The sequence below is a fragment of the Hydractinia symbiolongicarpus genome, chromosome 3 (assembly GCF_029227915.1).
Source record: "Hydractinia symbiolongicarpus strain clone_291-10 chromosome 3, HSymV2.1, whole genome shotgun sequence".
Classification (NCBI taxonomy): domain Eukaryota; kingdom Metazoa; phylum Cnidaria; class Hydrozoa; order Anthoathecata; family Hydractiniidae; genus Hydractinia; species Hydractinia symbiolongicarpus.
The window spans coordinates 28,363,982-28,381,466 of record NC_079877.1 but is presented as its reverse complement, the minus strand read 5'-3'; the positions used below and the strand labels follow the sequence as shown (position 1 = coordinate 28,381,466).

The 17,485-nt window shown below is 36.7% G+C and overlaps 2 protein-coding genes across 2 annotated transcripts in view; both read left to right on the top strand.

Moving 5' to 3' along the window:
• Positions 1 to 2,868: 2,868 nt before the first annotated feature.
• LOC130636651 (ketohexokinase-like) lies at positions 2,869 to 4,225 on the top strand. Its single transcript, XM_057446445.1, has one exon. The coding sequence runs from the start codon at positions 3,070 to 3,072 to the stop codon at positions 4,030 to 4,032; it is 963 nt and encodes a 320-aa protein (XP_057302428.1). The 5' UTR covers positions 2,869 to 3,069; the 3' UTR covers positions 4,033 to 4,225.
• A 1,540-nt stretch (positions 4,226 to 5,765) lies between these two features.
• Positions 5,766 to 17,485, top strand: part of LOC130636643 (uncharacterized) — a 33,536-nt gene continuing 21,816 nt past the window's right edge. The window contains exons 1-2 of the mRNA XM_057446434.1: positions 5,766 to 5,912; positions 8,724 to 8,851. Coding sequence (XP_057302417.1) covers positions 5,870 to 5,912; positions 8,724 to 8,851 — 171 coding nt within the window. The 5' untranslated portion in view covers positions 5,766 to 5,869. The remainder of the gene's footprint in view (positions 5,913 to 8,723; positions 8,852 to 17,485) is intronic.

The window sequence follows — 17,485 nt, the reverse complement described above, 5'->3', positions numbered from 1 at the left end:
TAAATTACATAGCCTAGGGTTTAAGTTTGCACAGTACCCAAACGTTAAATCAACCTTCCTTTGCCGCTTTGGGGTACCATCTTCTTAGCGATCAGGACTCAGTTGCATAATCTATTTTGAAGTAAATTTCCTTATTGCAATTTGCGTATTATTTTTAAAGCTAGTGTTGAGTACAATCTTTTACAATCCAGATTAGTTTATCATTGTACATGTAGTAGCTGCAATGGTACTCATTATGGCAAGATTAAACACTGTTTTAAAGCTTGGATTTATGAACATTTGGATAACTCTCGCTTACTGGAAGGAAAAAAAACTATACAGCCTGGACGGTAACTACTTTTATGATTACAAAGTTGGCGTCTTGCAGCCCTTTCTTTGTTTGAGTTAAAAAGAAAACATGTAAATTTTTTTAAAAAAAAATAATAAACAATGAACGCACCACACATTTTAGTTTTGTCGCAACAAATTACCTACTTTAAAACATGGCAAAACTAGTGTTGCTGTATGCGAGTTCTATGATTACTTGAGAAAAAAATGGAACAAAAATAAGCAAACGCCATCGCACACCATTAAAAATTACGCCTCAAAATGATTGAAAAGTATCATGGCGTGCAAAGCTCACACGCCAGGATTTTTCTTCCTGACGAGGCCTGTATATGGTGGTTTACTTCGTTACAGAGTGCCAAAATTTTTGCGAACCGACTTTACTTTTCTAATCCGAACTCTGATATATGTTATGAATTATTGCATAATAATGTATATTCTGATCTTTCAGAACATCGAAGTATTTAAAAGCCTTTTCTTTCTTCAGAATAACAGGTGACAAGAAGAAAAATTATTATGCAACATATTTGTTGCTTAAAAAATATGTGATGAATGGGTTAAATGTTTAGACAATGTTTTATAAAAAGGCACGTCTTGCGTGTTCGACGTTATGTTTTCCACAAATATATACTTTTGAAGAAGCCAGGTGTTTCATTCTAATTTAATTTTTTTCTTTGCAAGAAGTTAGTAATAAAAACTGAAGTGTTTCCCGGTATTGATTTGGAAAATTTTAGAAAATAACTATTTCAACTTTAATATTTTAGACAACTCTTGGTTTTAAATTAACTTAACATGTAAATATTCTTGTACAATTATATAGTGGACTGAGCATAATAAAAAACGTTTTTAACAACGATTTTGTGTCACGAAAACAGCTTGTCAGAAGCAAATGTTGCATAAATAACACTAACCTAGCTACATGTAAACAAAAAATAATTTAAAGTAATAGTAATAACAAGTAATAATTTTTGTCGTTCACTCATTTATTGGAAAAACATAGAAAAAAGCATTTTTTTGGCCGTCATCAGTGCAAAGTACGAAGGCATTTACGACGGCATTGCCGAATGCCATTGTCAATTTCAATGGATGTTCTCCCTTTGTCGATTTTTATGTTTTAGCTTGTTACTCTAGCTAATGATTTAAAATGGTTCTGGCATTACAAATGTTTTAATTTTTACTCATATGTATAATTTTTATAAAAAATTTGTTATATCAAACAATATTGTAGGTGTTTGTACATGTTGATGTTATCATGGTGGACACATTTTCAACCCCACTATTTTCACAAAATACACTCAATCATAGTGCCATGTTTTTCCTGCGCGCAGAAATGGAGGTAACATTTCGTTTACATTTTTACCTCCATTTCTGCCAGCGCATCGGGCATTACGTAATCACTTAGATGCGTGTACAATTAAATATCGGGACTGTGTATTTAAGAAAGTCCAAATCCCTGTTTGTAAAAGAGGCTGCTAACTATGCCAAATTACAAGATATCAACAGAATATATGGATGGGCTGAATACTGGAATTTAATAACAAGAAATTCGAAGCTCTCAGGTATGGTTACAATGATACCTCGAAACTATGCATAACTTCCTAACCCGTTCAGAATCAATTATCACTGAAAAATATGAAGCCAAGGCTCATTAATTGATATATGGAGAAGATGACTTTCTAGATATGTCAAAATTTCGTACCAGATCACAAAAGTGATGTTAACCCTAATTGTTAATTGAATATTGTTCCACTTGTTGTGTTCCAATGTTTAATAAGAAACTGATAAATAGTTTTCTGTTCATAATTCCAGCTGAACCCCCAATCAGAAAAACAGATTTGAACTCACTCTTACATATGGTTAGGTGTGTTGTCAGATGAAACTGGTGTGTGCTGACTTTTTATCTTTTATATGGTGGCAAGATGCTATTTTGGACAATCATCTATCAAAAGTAAGTAACCAAAACTATTAGTTTAACAACATTTCTATCAGTTCAATTAATTGTTTTTGTGGAGCTAAGTTTTAGGATTATTTGTTAGCTAGCTACAAACTTTAATATTAAATGTGCCAGTTCTACATGGCTTGAATATTGAAAATGGTCAGCAAATATAAGGTTACACTTTTAAACCAATTACAGGTTCCATATTTTTTAGGTAGCCATTATAATTTGATGGAAAACATTCTTTTTATACAGTCATCTCTATTTTTTTTGATTCTTGTTTAATCAAAGTTTCTTCTGTAAGAATTTGACAGCAAAAAGTCTGTGTTTTTCTTCAACTGAAAGTTGTACCACGTGATGACATTTCAACTAGAAGAATAAATACACCTGTTTATTTTTTAATATTTTCAGAAGGACTTAGTTAAGGAGTCATGCAGTATTTCATGCTTATTATGAGCTACGGAAACATATTTAAGGTCCGCGCTCTACCAGACACCAGACAACTCCTGTAGAATTTAACAGCACCGCTCACTCACACAGTGTGTCATATATATCAATTTCTCCTCACATTTGCTGAGGAGAAATATAATTGGGAATAGCGTCAGAATATAATTGAACATACTCGTGCCCTGACGGGTAAAATACAACAAAAACACAGATCCCTATTTAGCTTAAAACTAATCACATCAGCGACAGTAAATTCCCAAAAACAAAAAACAACGAATCGTAGCGTGCCAGGCAATGAATCAGAGCTTAGCCGCCATTTCCACGTTTTGACACTGCATATTTTACGGCAGTCGAAAGCTATAATGGCAGCTTCCACAGTAAACAAAACCACGAGTTATAAAGAATTTAATAACACAATAATGAAAAAGGTCCTTGTTGTTGGATTGACATGCCTTGATATACTAAATATATGCGATCATTTTCCAGAGGAGGACGAGGATATGAGAGTTATTTCACAGCAGTGGTTAAAAGGGGGAAATGCAGCTAATACCGCTTGCGTTCTTGCACAGCATCAAGGCTTAGAAGTTCACCTGTTGTCGTGTCTCTCTGGAAAAAACGAACACCTGTTTATTTCGGAAGAAATTAAAAATGCGGGAGTGAACATTGACTTGTGTCCTATTTATGAAAGGATGTTTTCTACTTCAACCTGCATTATTAACAAAAAGACTGGTTCGCGTACAATTTTACACTGCCCTGGCGAATTTCCATCCTTAAAGGTAGACGACTTTTGTAAAGTTAACGCCAAGTCTTATGATTGGATTCATTTTGAAGGTAGAGATTTACAAGAGTATGGGACTATGATTGATTATGTTACTGAAACACGGGGCTCATCCGCATATCCTGTTATATCAGGTGAAATGGAGAAGGTTAAAAAACTACCAGATTTAGAAAAATATATTTTGCCCAAGGTAGATGTTCTATTTGTTAGCAAAGATATTGCCTTGCATAAGTCAATGTTGACCCCAAACATTACCGTACACAAATTTAGTCTTAACAAAAGTATAAAAGCACAATTTATAATTTGTCCATGGGGTAGTGTTGGTGCTGCTGCTGCGGAGAGGGTTGATACAACTTGGAAATACCATAGTTGTGATGCAATAAAATTGGACCAAGTGGTTGACACACTTGGAGCTGGTGACACCTTTATAGCAGGAGTAATCTTTTGCATGATAAAGCAAGAAGGAGTGTTAAGTGCAATACAGTATGCGTGTTGGATAGCAGGTAAAAAGTGTGGGCAATATGGTTTTAAGGGATTACTAACTTGAATATGTTAGATGGTATTTTCTGCATTAGGCGTCAATGCTTATAAGGGGAAAGGATAATGACTGGGTTATAATAGTTTTGTTGATTTAAGTTCACAGGTTTTTCAGTATGAACATATTAAAAAAAGTTTTAGTGTAACTTATTGGTGCTAATTTTTTTAGAATTATTTTTTCGCGATTTTTCTAGCATTAATAATTCATGAAGTTTTTATTTCGAGGGTAATAGAGAGCAATAATACCCGCCAAATGTACTTTATTTTTAACAACGAAATTATCTGCCCACAAAGTACCATTAATTTTTGCATTGGCATGTACAACATTAAAAATTTTTAACATGAAGAATATACAGAACTTAACTTCGTTATTGCGTATAATCGGTGAAAGTCTTTTTAAAGTGATTCAAAATGAAAAGCCGTCTGAGGTAATACCGTTCGGTTTTAACAGAAGTCATCATTTTTTTAATTCAAATAAATGATTATCGTCTTTTGGCTTGAAAAATCACCAAAAAATGACGATAAATCTGAATATAATGAAGCTGGGCAAGCTTGTGGCATGGCAGGCCAGCTCCTCGTGCTGTTTTTAGTGATTGATAGTAATTGATTTTTTTTTCTTTTTACTTCCAATGCATCTAAACTAAAATTCAGATTACAAGCAATCATGTCGCACAGAGAGTGAATGTGAAAAGTTCTCACTTAGTACTTTGCAACAAAATATTGTCCAAAGCCTGAGTTCCAGCCAAGCTACGGGAGATATGAACTGTTTTTAATTAACTGCAGGCCTCGTCCTATATACATTAAAAATTGATAATAATCAGAGAAGAAACTTGATATAGCTAGCAAGACAAAATAAGGAGTGAAAACCTTATTATTAAAATTTAAATATTTACTTTTCACAACATCACAATTTATACTCATATTAAAGTATGCTAAAATAGTAAAATTTACAGTATAATATAACTCAAATATTTTTAATGCAAGCAACCATGTTCCATCTTAAAAATCTGTAACGTCTGCTTTGTTAAAATCAACTAGCTGCACTACATTGTTTGCGTAAAGGTCTCTTCTCGGTCTCTCATGGCTTTTTTTTTTCGTATGCTACTTCCATCTTTAATTATTTCGTAGATGTAGTCTGCCAATTTTATATACTGCCTTAACTCCGTTGAAGAAATAACATTTAAACATTTTATATATGTCCTATTCTTGTCATTTTTTAACATTTCCTAACTTAGTTTTGTTTACCTGTTTTTGTCATTCCTAATTTTCGTGTATCCCTGCGTCTTAAATTTTTGTCCCCAAACATCACACTAAAATTCTACCTAGTTTCATCATTGAAATCGCATCCTCGTTTCTTCCTCTCTCTTTTTTATTATTATCAATTTTACCATTCAGATTTCTTATATTTTACCACTTTATCAGCATTTATCCCTCCCTGCTTTGCTTCCCCCCACTTCCTCATACCAGCTTTTTCTTCCTTTTTTTCTGTTGACTTAATAGTTTACACATCACCCTATCTTCCATTATCCATATTTCAGCTCCCAACACTATGGTGTTGGAACAGACGTTTCTAACATCCTCTTAATTGCTTTTGCATGTAAAATACTTTATTCCACTTTTCTCATTCTTTCGGGAGGTTTTCTTTATTGAAACAACTCCATTGCAGTCGTAGCATGTCTTCAGACGTCATTTCGAACGCCGTTCGAATACGTTAAAATTCGAAAAGTCACTTACTATAAAAACACTTCAAACGACCAAAACAAACAGACATGCAGCAAAAGATGTCAGCACTTATTAAATTTTGAAAACGGCTCTGTAAAAAAATTAAGTAGAAAGCCGCCTTTATCATGCGGTCTTTTTACTTTTTGGCTGTTCTGCTTGCTCTTTTGGGTATGTATATACTTTTTTGTTCTTGTTTGGAGCCGCCGTTGTGTCATATACTTCTTCGTTTTTAGCTAGCTAAGAAGTATATGATTTTTAGATCGATTGGGGAGCTAACTAAAATTAGTGGTTGATGGACATGAATTAACTATCCAGATTTAATTTTAGTTTCATGGTAAAAAGTAAAGTAACGGAAATAGCAATTTATCAAAATTTCATTTAAAGTTACATTTAGTTAGAAGAAATGTATATTTATGGTTAAGTTCTTTGCTGCTGCGAAATATTCTGAAATTTTAAACATCATCTCCGTTTTCTAACAAGCGAAGTATTGTTGTTTTGTTCATTGTTTGACATGTTAGCAACACCGGCGCGTAAATTCTTGTAAATTTTCTGCAAACATTGTCTTGCTTATTTTATCATCCCTCCATACCGTTAACCTTCCCAAAAAAAACCCGCTCCAATATCGGCCACGCCCTTGCATAAATCCATTATTTAATCCGCAGTAGATATTTGTACATGGATACTCAACAAGCAACAAGTAATCAACAGAAGCAACATTGAGCCTCAGTCTAAGTATTGTTCCACTTTTAAAAACAAAGCATAGTGTAAATATTTTTTTGGCTAGAGCGTATTTAATAAAGTAAAGTGAAAAATAAAGCAGGGTCTCCTGCTGCGGGAGTCTATTTTGATGTTCACACCAAAGTGCACAAGTTCTTTGCAACGCGGAACCTCGTAATATTACGTTTACATGCTTTGTTCAAATTAAATTTAAATAGAAACTGCCTAACTTAATGGGCTTTATCGACTAGTTAGGTTTAGTTTCGGTATACAGCAACCTCGATCCCAGAGCCTTCAAATCGTTTTACTAATGAGGATGAAACGCGTATACGTGTACTTGTACGCGTTTAATCTTTGCATCAAAAACACTATAGGCCCTGTAATCAAGGTATGCAGGGGACGAGTAGCGGTCATTTTTTGCGATCCGGAAAAGGCATGACGTACGATAACAATTTTGTCCGTTGAGGATTTGAGTATTTTAAAAAGAAACAAGGTCTTGTGAAACAAAATCAGATTACAAGGAAAAAAAATTAAAATATAAATTTTTAAAAAAAACAGGCTTCTTTAATTGTTTACAAGAAAGAAGGCTCTTGACCGTTGAAGTTGCCAATAGACACAGCATAATTCTTACAATTGAGAAATTAAAAAGCTGCGCTTTGCTTGATTTCTTCTCACTTGCTCACGCGAAACGTGTAGGGCGGCTTGTTTGAATACTGGTCTTGGACGTTGATTTCATTTTCTGTGCCCGCGGTTTCTGCAGGGCTGCTCGATGCGGAAAAGCTTTTTACCCAGGGTATGTTTTTCCCGCTTCCTAAATAAGTACGTTTTCCGGGATTTTATCGGAGTGAAAGTGAAAGTGGTGTGTAGCGTCCTACTTAAAAATCATGTATATATAAAAGATATATAAATTGTGGGTGTCCATGCATGCTGTGAAAAAAAAACAATAAATAGGGGAGATAGCACTAATAATACACCAGAGCGAGCAGAGCATTCTAAGGCTAAGTTTCTTGTCCTAGACACATTTATAAACACACGAGGTGAAGTTTCATTATTTCTTGTTTTTTACAACCAAAATTTGTGCAGTAAAGGTAGGGGAAATTTTACATGTCTATTACCCTTTTATCCTCCAGTCAGAACAAACAAAAAATAAAACAAGCAACACAAGGTTTCAGCAACTCCATATGACTAGCTATGTATTCTAATACGAAATGTCAAAGTGCTCAACCCAGGGCCTATATTCACTTTTTTTGCTATAACAAACTAGGTCAAACACATTTCTCAGTCAGATCAAAATTGACCTCACTAAAGAACGGCACAATATGAAAAGAATTCTGTGTTGGATAAAAAAGTGATGATTTATCATCTACAATGATTTATCATAAATAAAGTGAAGTTTTTTACACAAATATTTAAATTTTTGAAAATAATAAACTTTTCAAACACATGGGTCTGGTGGACAAGAAACTGCAATGTAAATTCCCTTAGCCTTGGGGCTGTATTTAAACTCAAATTGCAATAGAATATTTTTGCCTTCAAAAATTCTATCATTCATGCTGAAAAGGAAACTTTATTTTGAATTTATTTAGTTTTTAAGAGTTTTTATATGCTTTAGATTATAGAATCTGTTTTTTATGCTTATCAACAACAGTGAAAACATGGGCCAAAAAATTGCATTATTTTAAAGAAAAAGTATTTTAATGTTAGGGATTCCTGCATTGAAAATGATATTTTTGTGTGTTGAAAAGTTGTTTATCAAGTTTTTAAGAATTTTTAAGAAATCTTTTTTTGTTCTCAAGATATTGAGCTTAACAGATTTCTAGCTGACCTTATGACATTCTCATTGATGATGTAATAAGGTAGTAAGCATAAATTAATACTTGATATATCTTGCGAACTTACATAATATCAAAACTTTTAAGCAGTGTGGACTTATGCTCTAGATGATATCTTGACATGTGTAAAGTTTTGTAGTTTAAGAATGATCAGCATTTTTCAAAACTTTCTTGTGACATCATAAGATTCCAGATTTTGAATACTTAAAATTTTAAATAACTTTAGAACGAAAAAAAGATTTTAAAAAAATTTCAAAGGACTTGATAAACAACTTTTTATTCTCCACGACATATAAAAATATAATTTTTAATGCAGGAATCTCTTTAATGTGTATGCACTTTAAATTATGCTAATGAAAACATATGTATGTACACTTGGAGTAATACTTCTTTTAGTTGTTTTTTTTATTTGTATCCATTTTGTTTTCAGGCCATCTTGAGGTTGAAGCTGGTGCTAAGCTCCGATGGCATCCCAAGTATCGTCCTGTGGATGTTTCTGGCCTTGATCGAACAGAAAATCCATTTATTGGAACAATAAATATTGTGAATCCTCAAGCGGTAATAATTTTTATCCAACTTCACAATGACAATATATACTGTTTGATATAGATCACTTTCAATGTTTACGTTTTTATGAGATTCTTGAGCATGCGCTGAAAAAATCAGAAAAAATAGACAGGCAAGAAAGTGCAGACCTTAGGTGAAGATAGTCAAAATAGAGTTAAAAACTTTTGTACTGTGGCTACTAGCATTTTTTCACTGATATATGATTTAACTCTAAACTACATGCAAGTTATATTCTAATGTCAAGATCAAAAGATGCCTCTAACTGAAAATAAAGTTTGAAATGGACTGGTCCACGACTTACTGGCTGCATTATTTTGTCTGTCGATTTGCGTAAGCAGTCTGGGGATTATAAACAACACGAGCCACGATGAAAGTCGTCCATAATATAGGTGTTATAATTTTAGATCACTTATATTTAAAAGTTTGTTTATGTGACTCATAAATATATATTTATGAGTGTTTAAATGCACACACATATAGATCTTCTTCCTACAGTACTCTGGTTTGTATTGCCCATAGTTAGTTCACCATTTACCTATGTGCCTTTTCTGGTCAGCAGCATATTTTTTGGTCAGCAGTCTTGCTAGTATTTATATAAGCTGCAGTTGCCTCATGGTTTTCCTTTTCAGTTCTAGCAGTTTTTCTTATGCTTATGTCTGCTGCTTATTAATCCACTTATATCTAATCAATCAATTTGCAATCAAACCAATCTTTGGCTAATTAAACATGTATTTTTCACCTATATGGATGCTGTTATATTTTATCTCACCTACTCAAACGCCAGATGGCTCAGAAGATGAAGATTCAACTTCTCAAACCTTCCAATCTGCTGCAATGTCTGTCGCTCTTGAGGAATCGTCCACACTCAAAAAGAAACGTATCCCAAAATGTCCTGGCTGCAAGGCACTTCTGGCTCTACACGACTTTGGTATTCCCAATCGTCACTGTCCAGGTCGTCGTTCTAGCGCTACCAACACTGTCACATCAGCTGCTTCAGCACTTCCCTCAACTATCGCTAATAACCCAATGTCTTCAATCCAAAGATCTTCGCCTCTGCAGTCTCACCTAAACAACCCAAACAAATCTTCTTCACCGTCTCAGCTAGCTGCTCTTCGAAATCAGCTGGCTGTCTTAGAACAGGAAGAGCTATCCCTAAGGAAAAGTTTACAAACAGAAGAGCAACACCTTCTCAATCAGATTGCTGCTCGACAATCAGAATTAGCTAGGCTTCGCTCAGCTTCTTCCAGAAATGACTGCCCAGCACAAATTTTAAGCACTTCCCCGTTGCAGCAAACTGTAAATCCAACTAATCGTGTCCATGACAATCTCCGCCCTTCACCTCTTGACGTACAACCGCCATCTTGTTTTGCTTCCTTGCTTGCTCCGCAACAGTCCGCCAATTTGTTGACCAATCGCACTGTCTTGTCACAACAACAAACTGAAAAGTCGCAAATGTTATTAGAGCTAGATAAACCCACCACTATATATTAATACCTATAAATATACAAACATATAATAAACATAAATGAACTGCATTGTTAGAGTCATACAGTAGGATGTTAACATTCCCATTCTCTCTTTTCTCGTAACCAATAATATAAACATACGGCTGCAAATGCATAGCGACACTGCAAATGCCCCGAAACAAAATCAAAACATAACCAAAGGTTCATAACAGAAATGTGTAAATAGTGTCTCTATCCGACGTTTCCAGTTTCCAAAACAGCTGTCAGCTTTGTTGGGTCTGCACCAACTTTTGTCAATGGATCTGCAAGTTGCATGGATGTAGGATTCCATTTCACGCTGGATAGTTCTTCTCTCAAAATCATTTCTTTTATAACAGAAATATCAACCCTGAGTCGGCGCTCTGCAGCCATTGTTGTTGAGTAAGTATTTCGGTAAAGAGATTCATTATCAGTTAATGCATGAATCTGAATGTGCTTACATTGCGTGTTTGGTATGGAAATCAATTCAGTAAGAACTTGTGACATAAAGTATGCAGCATCAAGAGCATCCACCATGGCACTTGTTTCAGCAGCAAGTGTACTACTAACAACACGTCGAATAGTTTTGCTACTCCAAACTAATGGGCACACCTTCCCTTTATTATCAGAGAGGAACACCACATATCCTCCTGAACTTTGACCTGATGACAAATTTGCCAACGATGCATCACTGTAGCATATGATGGAGCAATTTTCCAATGATTCAAGGCTAGGGAAATGAATCTTTAATGGATTACCTTTGATTCTTTGAAGCACTTTATTTGCTTTCAAGATATTAGACACAGTAGGAGCTTTCATAGTCCAGCTCAATACAGAAATATCGAAGGCAATATCCGGGCGAGTATGTGTAGCAGTCCAGTTTAACTGACCAACCAATCTGCAATATTGAGAAGATTCAGTCTTGGTACAAATGGAATCTTTCTGAAGTTGACGTTCTCGGGTGATTGGAATTTGATCGATTTTTTCAATATAATCCAATTGGTCAAGTGATAGCTGTCCAGATTCACTCTGGCTGATATTAATACCAACATATTTAAAATGTGATGATGCTGAATAACCAACTTGAAATATTTGGTAAAGCTTATCTATGACATCAGCTTTGAAAACATCAGTACCAGACCAAAGGAAATCATCAACATGTGCTTGTAACACACCAGACAATTGATCATTTTTATCTTTCCAATAAAAAACACCATAATCAATAGTTGATCTATGACATCCTAAATTTTGTAATGCTTCCCATACTGCAAAATACCACATACGAGCAGCATCATTTAGACCATACACACATTTTTCTAAATTCCAGAGTGTGTTTGGAAGGGGTACGTCACATGGTGGAACAATAAAGACATCCTGTTTATTGGTTTGCCTTGGAGAAAAGCTGCTTTTATGTCAATAGAATTTAGTGTCCATTGTTTGCTGGCAATTATAGAAAGCACTAGTCTCATACATTCTTTACTACCAGTTGGTGAGTCAGCAGGTATGTTAATATTTTCCTGAAAGCCTCGGATGACATATCTTGCTTTCGGTACAAGTTTTCCGTCAACAATTTTTCGGGTACATACCCATCTACCAGTTAGTCTGGGTTGACCTACATCTGGAACCTCTTGGTAAACTTCATACTGTTTCCATTTTTCAAGTTCTGCACTCTTGGCATTCTTGAACTCATCTGGTGCGTTGAAGCATACGGCAACACACATCTCTTCTTCACAATTAGAAGGAGTAGAGGGATCACCTCCTGTTGGGTCTGACTCAATTTCGACTAACTTCCATTCTGATACATCACTCCAATCTATAGAATACTCATGGTCAGTGTGATCTCGAACGTTTACCCAATCTTTGTGGATCCCACCCTTTTTTCCAGCAGGGCCTAGAATTTTTACTTCTTTCCATTCTCCATCAGGATATTTGTATTGCACTGTCTGTTGTCTTTTTGGGAGGGACATCTTGGATCTGGCAACAGGACCAGATTCTGGTTGCTGAATTGAGCTTTCTGGTTGGTGAGTTGCAACATGTTCAGTAAAATGTTGTACTTCCTGTTCAGTTTCTTCTTCTGCAATGTGGTGCTGTTCATACCCTGATTCCAGATTTTGAGTAATATCTGACTGACTATTTCCTGCTGCTTGTGGTGAGGAATCTGGTTGTGACGAGGAGTGACTAATTTCATTAACAAGTTGCAGACGACATGGATGAACACGATGAAGAACACTGCCATGACGAATCATTACAACTTTACCATCTGCACCAATGACAGTAGCAGGCCCTTGCCAACGCCGATCGTCTGGTAGTTTATAGAAGACTTGGTTACCAGGCTGATAGAAGATATCTGCATACTCGCGAACAGGATGTTTTAATGCCTTGCGAAGCTTTGAGCTTATTTCTGCTTGCACGAAAGCTTTTCTGGCTGCAGCAATGGCATTAAGATGCTGGGCTATTACAGAGCTGGTAGTAATGCCTTCCAAGGCCGGGAGTTCATCATGGAAAGCTGATGGCAGTCTAGGATTTTGACCTATTGCTAACTGTGCTGGTGTAAATCCATTTACAAACATACAGCAATTTCGTACAGATATAGCATACTGCAATGCCAGTGATTCTGATAGCTTCGGGTGATCTTCCAGCATTTTTTCCATCATAATATCTATAGTTGCATGATTCCATTCGTTCAGACCATTTGCCCAAGGACTATAAGCAGCGGTGTGCTTGATGTTTATCCCAAATTGATTGCCAAGTTCCTGCATTTCATCATTAGCGAATTCCCCTCCATTGTCCATGTGAAAACTTTTAGCTGCTCCAAATATGGGCAACCAAAGTTCTATAATCTTTGCAACAACCATACGTTTTTCTTTAGATGGTATGAAATCAGCACGTGTGTATCGAGTAACCATATCAATGAGGTAAATTATCCATTTACCCTTCCTTTCTTTCAAATCAATACTAACTATTTCATTAAATTTCATTTTATCTGGATCCATTAAGTTTCCGACAGCTGGCCTTGGAATGGTCGGTTTGTATCGCTTACACACTAGACAATTCTGAGAATATTTATGCAGAATGTCCAAAAATTCCTTGTCAGGCTTATCCAGGACACTGAGGACTTTCTTTAAGAACTCAAAGGGAGGATGGCAAAATTGGCGATGCAAGCGTTTAGCAGCAAGTTCTTTCTCATGTTTGGACAATTCACTAACAGAAAACATAACATCCAGTACTTCAACAGGAAAACCTGGCTGCACATTTATACACCAGTGTCCAGTAGGGGATGTGAAGAGCTCAACATTCTTCTTCACATGATTTATTGTAACTTCAGCAGTGTCATTTCCTGTACAAATGAGCAGATTCCATGCTTTCATAGTTTCCTTTCCAAGCAGAAGAGGAAGATCGGTGTCAACAACATCGAATTTTAAGGAAGTGATTTCCCCAGCAACCAAAACAGGAGCTATAATGGTATACATAGATTTCATGACACGTCCACCACCAAATTTAAATTTGTTATTACCATTAAGCTTTTTGACATTTTGGTACATATCAGTACTCATGGAATCAAGAAAACACTGTGTCCATACTACTCCGGCAACATTCTGTGGGCAACCTGTATCGAGAATCATATAGTTAAATGCAACACCACCTGCCATAGACGCATCAGATGCTTGGCATTCAATAACATCAGAGTTAACAGAAGCAACCCAGGAGCGGTTTGTAGAACTATCATGCTGTTGGTTGTCTTCCAAACCTTGTTGTTTCTCAGAACGATGTGGGCAATCTCGAGCAAAATGTGCAATTGAACGGCAAACACGGCATGTTAAAGGTTTACCGTCAGCATTTAGGGGATTGCGATGTTGCAATTTTCCACGACCTTGTCCACGATAACTTTTATTTGATGAATTACCATTTTTCGATCGGTATTGTCTCCATGCAACGTATGTTTCGTATTCATCTAGTGTGGCAAAAAAAGGCTCTTGTTTGACAGCAGGTTGAACTGAGGCTACAGCGGTGTTGGATGACTGAGTACTTGTGACAGCAGCACTGCCAAAATATTTCTTAAGCGCCTTTTTTGCTTGTTTATACATTTCATTTGGTTGATCCCCATCAACTTCTCTCATTGCTAGACGAAGGTCAGAATCATTAAGATTGGCACCACACAGTAAATTAAGTCCATGAATACGTTCACCAAGTTTCATGTCGAAGCGCTCCATTCGGACTTTATATTTCTCATAATACATGATATATTGTTCAATACTTTGATCTTCTTTTCTACATAATGTACGGAAGTCTTTCCACGTGTCAAAGGCTGACGTGTTATCGTCCTTACTATAGTACGTTTCTATCAATTCTATCACCTTTTTCCACCCGTCATCACCTGTCATGTTCTCCGTATCAAGGGTATCAAATAGTTGACGACGTATTTCGCTTCCATCCGGAAGATGCAATGCTAATTGCAAACCATGAACATCTTTCAGTCCAGTTACACCAGAAGTGGCAACTTTCCATGCCTTGGCTTCTCGGAGCCATAATGAAAACTCTTTGTTTTCTTCATCCCACCGTGGTGGGTTTAAAAATCCACTAGCCATTGTTTAACTACCGTCTGCTACCATGAAAAGTCGCAAATGTTAATAGAGCTAGATAAACCTACCACTATATATTAATACCTATAAATATACAAACATATAATAAACATAAATGAACTGCATTGTTAGAGTCATACAGTAGGATGTTAACACAAACACGCTCCCTATCGGATGTTTTTCGCCAGCAAGAAGACCGTAGTTCAGAATTGTTTCTGCGCCCTGCACTTTCTTCAAACACTGGAAATGGTAAGCCACTTCGTATAGTCGATTTTGTGTCTCGGCTTCGTCCTGTGGAGCAGGAGAAAGTTATTTCTACTGGTCCTGGTTCGCAAACTACGCTAATGTTGGCCATTGGAAATAAGAAGCCAAGACTGGAATCTCTTTCCATGGAACAATATAACATAGCTAATTTGAGAATTTTTTATGAATTATTGTCTTCTGCCAGATTGCCAACCTCGTCCGATTTACGTGACTATTTGTCTTATTCCATTAAGATCTTAGAGTTGGCTAGAAAGTACACCTGGAAGTCTGTGCTAAAGTATGACGATGAATATCGAATTCTTCAGCACACTTATGGCTATCCATGGAGCTTTGACAATAGCCATTTGCATGAAGTGATGCTTATACCTCGTTGGGCCTCCCCTCCTGTCTGTAACCCTTCCAGTACCTTAAGTAAGGGAAATTCAGGTTCACCTGCCTCAGGATCGTCTTCAGGGTTTCCTACACATACTTCTTCCGGTGTGGAAATATGTCGTAATTTAACCGCCAAAAAGGTTGCCAGAAAACAGAATGTAAATTCACCCACGTCTGCAACCGCAAAATTGGTAATCAGGCTTGTGGCAAACCTCATTCTGGACAAAACCACAATTCTGACAATTGACTACCCTCAGAATTTCGCACTCCTCTTAATGTTGATTTATGGACCAATGAACTGGCTGAAGACCCAGATCGTGACTTCCTCCTTAATGGAATTCACTGTGGTTTTCAGCTTCTTCCTAAGGACTCTGATTTATTGCCTGCCGAAATGAATAACTACTTTTCTGTTACCAGTCCTACAGCTCATATGAAAGTAAAAGCTACTCTGCTGGATGAACTTAAAACTGGTAACTATGTTCTTACTCAATGTAAACCTACCATTGTCAGTGCTCTTGGGGCTGTCCCCAAACCTGACTCTGACGAGTTACGCATTATACATGACTGTTCCATGCCAGTTGGAAAGGGTGTCAATACATACATTGATATTGAAAAACAAAAATTTCAAACTATCGATGATGCCTGTGCTATGATCAAACAGGGATATTTTATGGCCAAGGTTGATTTACGCCATGCATATCGGTCAGTACCTGTTCATCCATCAAACTATGCTGCGCTTGGTCTAAAATGGCGGTTTTCTGGAAGCACTCGATACTCATATCTTGTCGATGCTCGACTTCCTTTTGGGGGTCGAAGTGCTCCTGGAATATTTCATCGCCTTACACAATCTGTTCGTCGTATGATGCTAAGACGAGGTTTTCCTCTCGTTATTGTCTACCTAGATGATTTTCTTGTTATTGGCCGAACACAGACTGAATGTTATGAGGCCTATAACACACTCTGTAAATTACTTGTTGCACTAGGGTTTCAGCTTAGCCCTGCTAAGTTGGTCCCTCCATGCCAGCAACTTACTTTTCTTGGAATTCTGCTTGACACTGTGTCACTTACCCTTTTTCTTCCACCTGCTAAACTGGATGCATTGAGGGAAGTAGTGTCACATTTTTTAACCAAGCAGAGAGCCTCTAAGAAAGAGTTGCAACGTCTTGCTGGTCGCCTAAATTGGGCTTGTAAAGTCGTGTATGGTGGTAGAACGTTCTTGAGACGTGTCCTGGATCTGATGAACACCTTGTCTTCCTCTGCCTCGAAGTGTCGCTTGACACTCGAATTTCACAGGGATATAGCTTGGTGGGATCAGTTCTTGGGTGTGTTTAATGGACAATGCGATTTCTATGACCAAAGACCTATTACCAGTCTGCAAACTGATGCTTGCTCTGACGCTGTTGGTGCCTTTTTTGAGGGTGATTGGTTCTTTTCTCATCTATGGGTAGACCATTCCCCTCTTGCCTCTTTGCATATTAATTTTAAGGAAGCCCTGTGTGTAGTTCTTTCTGCTATTCGCTGGGCTCCCACTTGGCAAAACAAAACTATCCATGTCTTCTGCGATAATACTGCTGCTGTTGCTATGCTTAATAAAGGAACTACCCATCACCCTGTTATGATGGACTATTTACGTCAGTTGTTTTGGTTATCGGCTACCTTGAATTTTCGTTTGAAGGCTTTCCATGTAGCTGGTGCTCAGAATGTCCTTGCTGACGATAATCACGTCTTCATTCAAGACAACACTTATTATCATTTTTGCACTTTTTGCAGCTCAACTCACTGACTTCAGTCTGTGATATGGTTGCCATCAATCATATGTCTGCCTATTCTTATTTTTTTCTCATTGGTAAGTATACCATCTGTGGTAGCTAATTTTTGTATTCTCCTTCCTCTAGAGTTGCCCCCCTTCATTCGGAGTTGGTGCA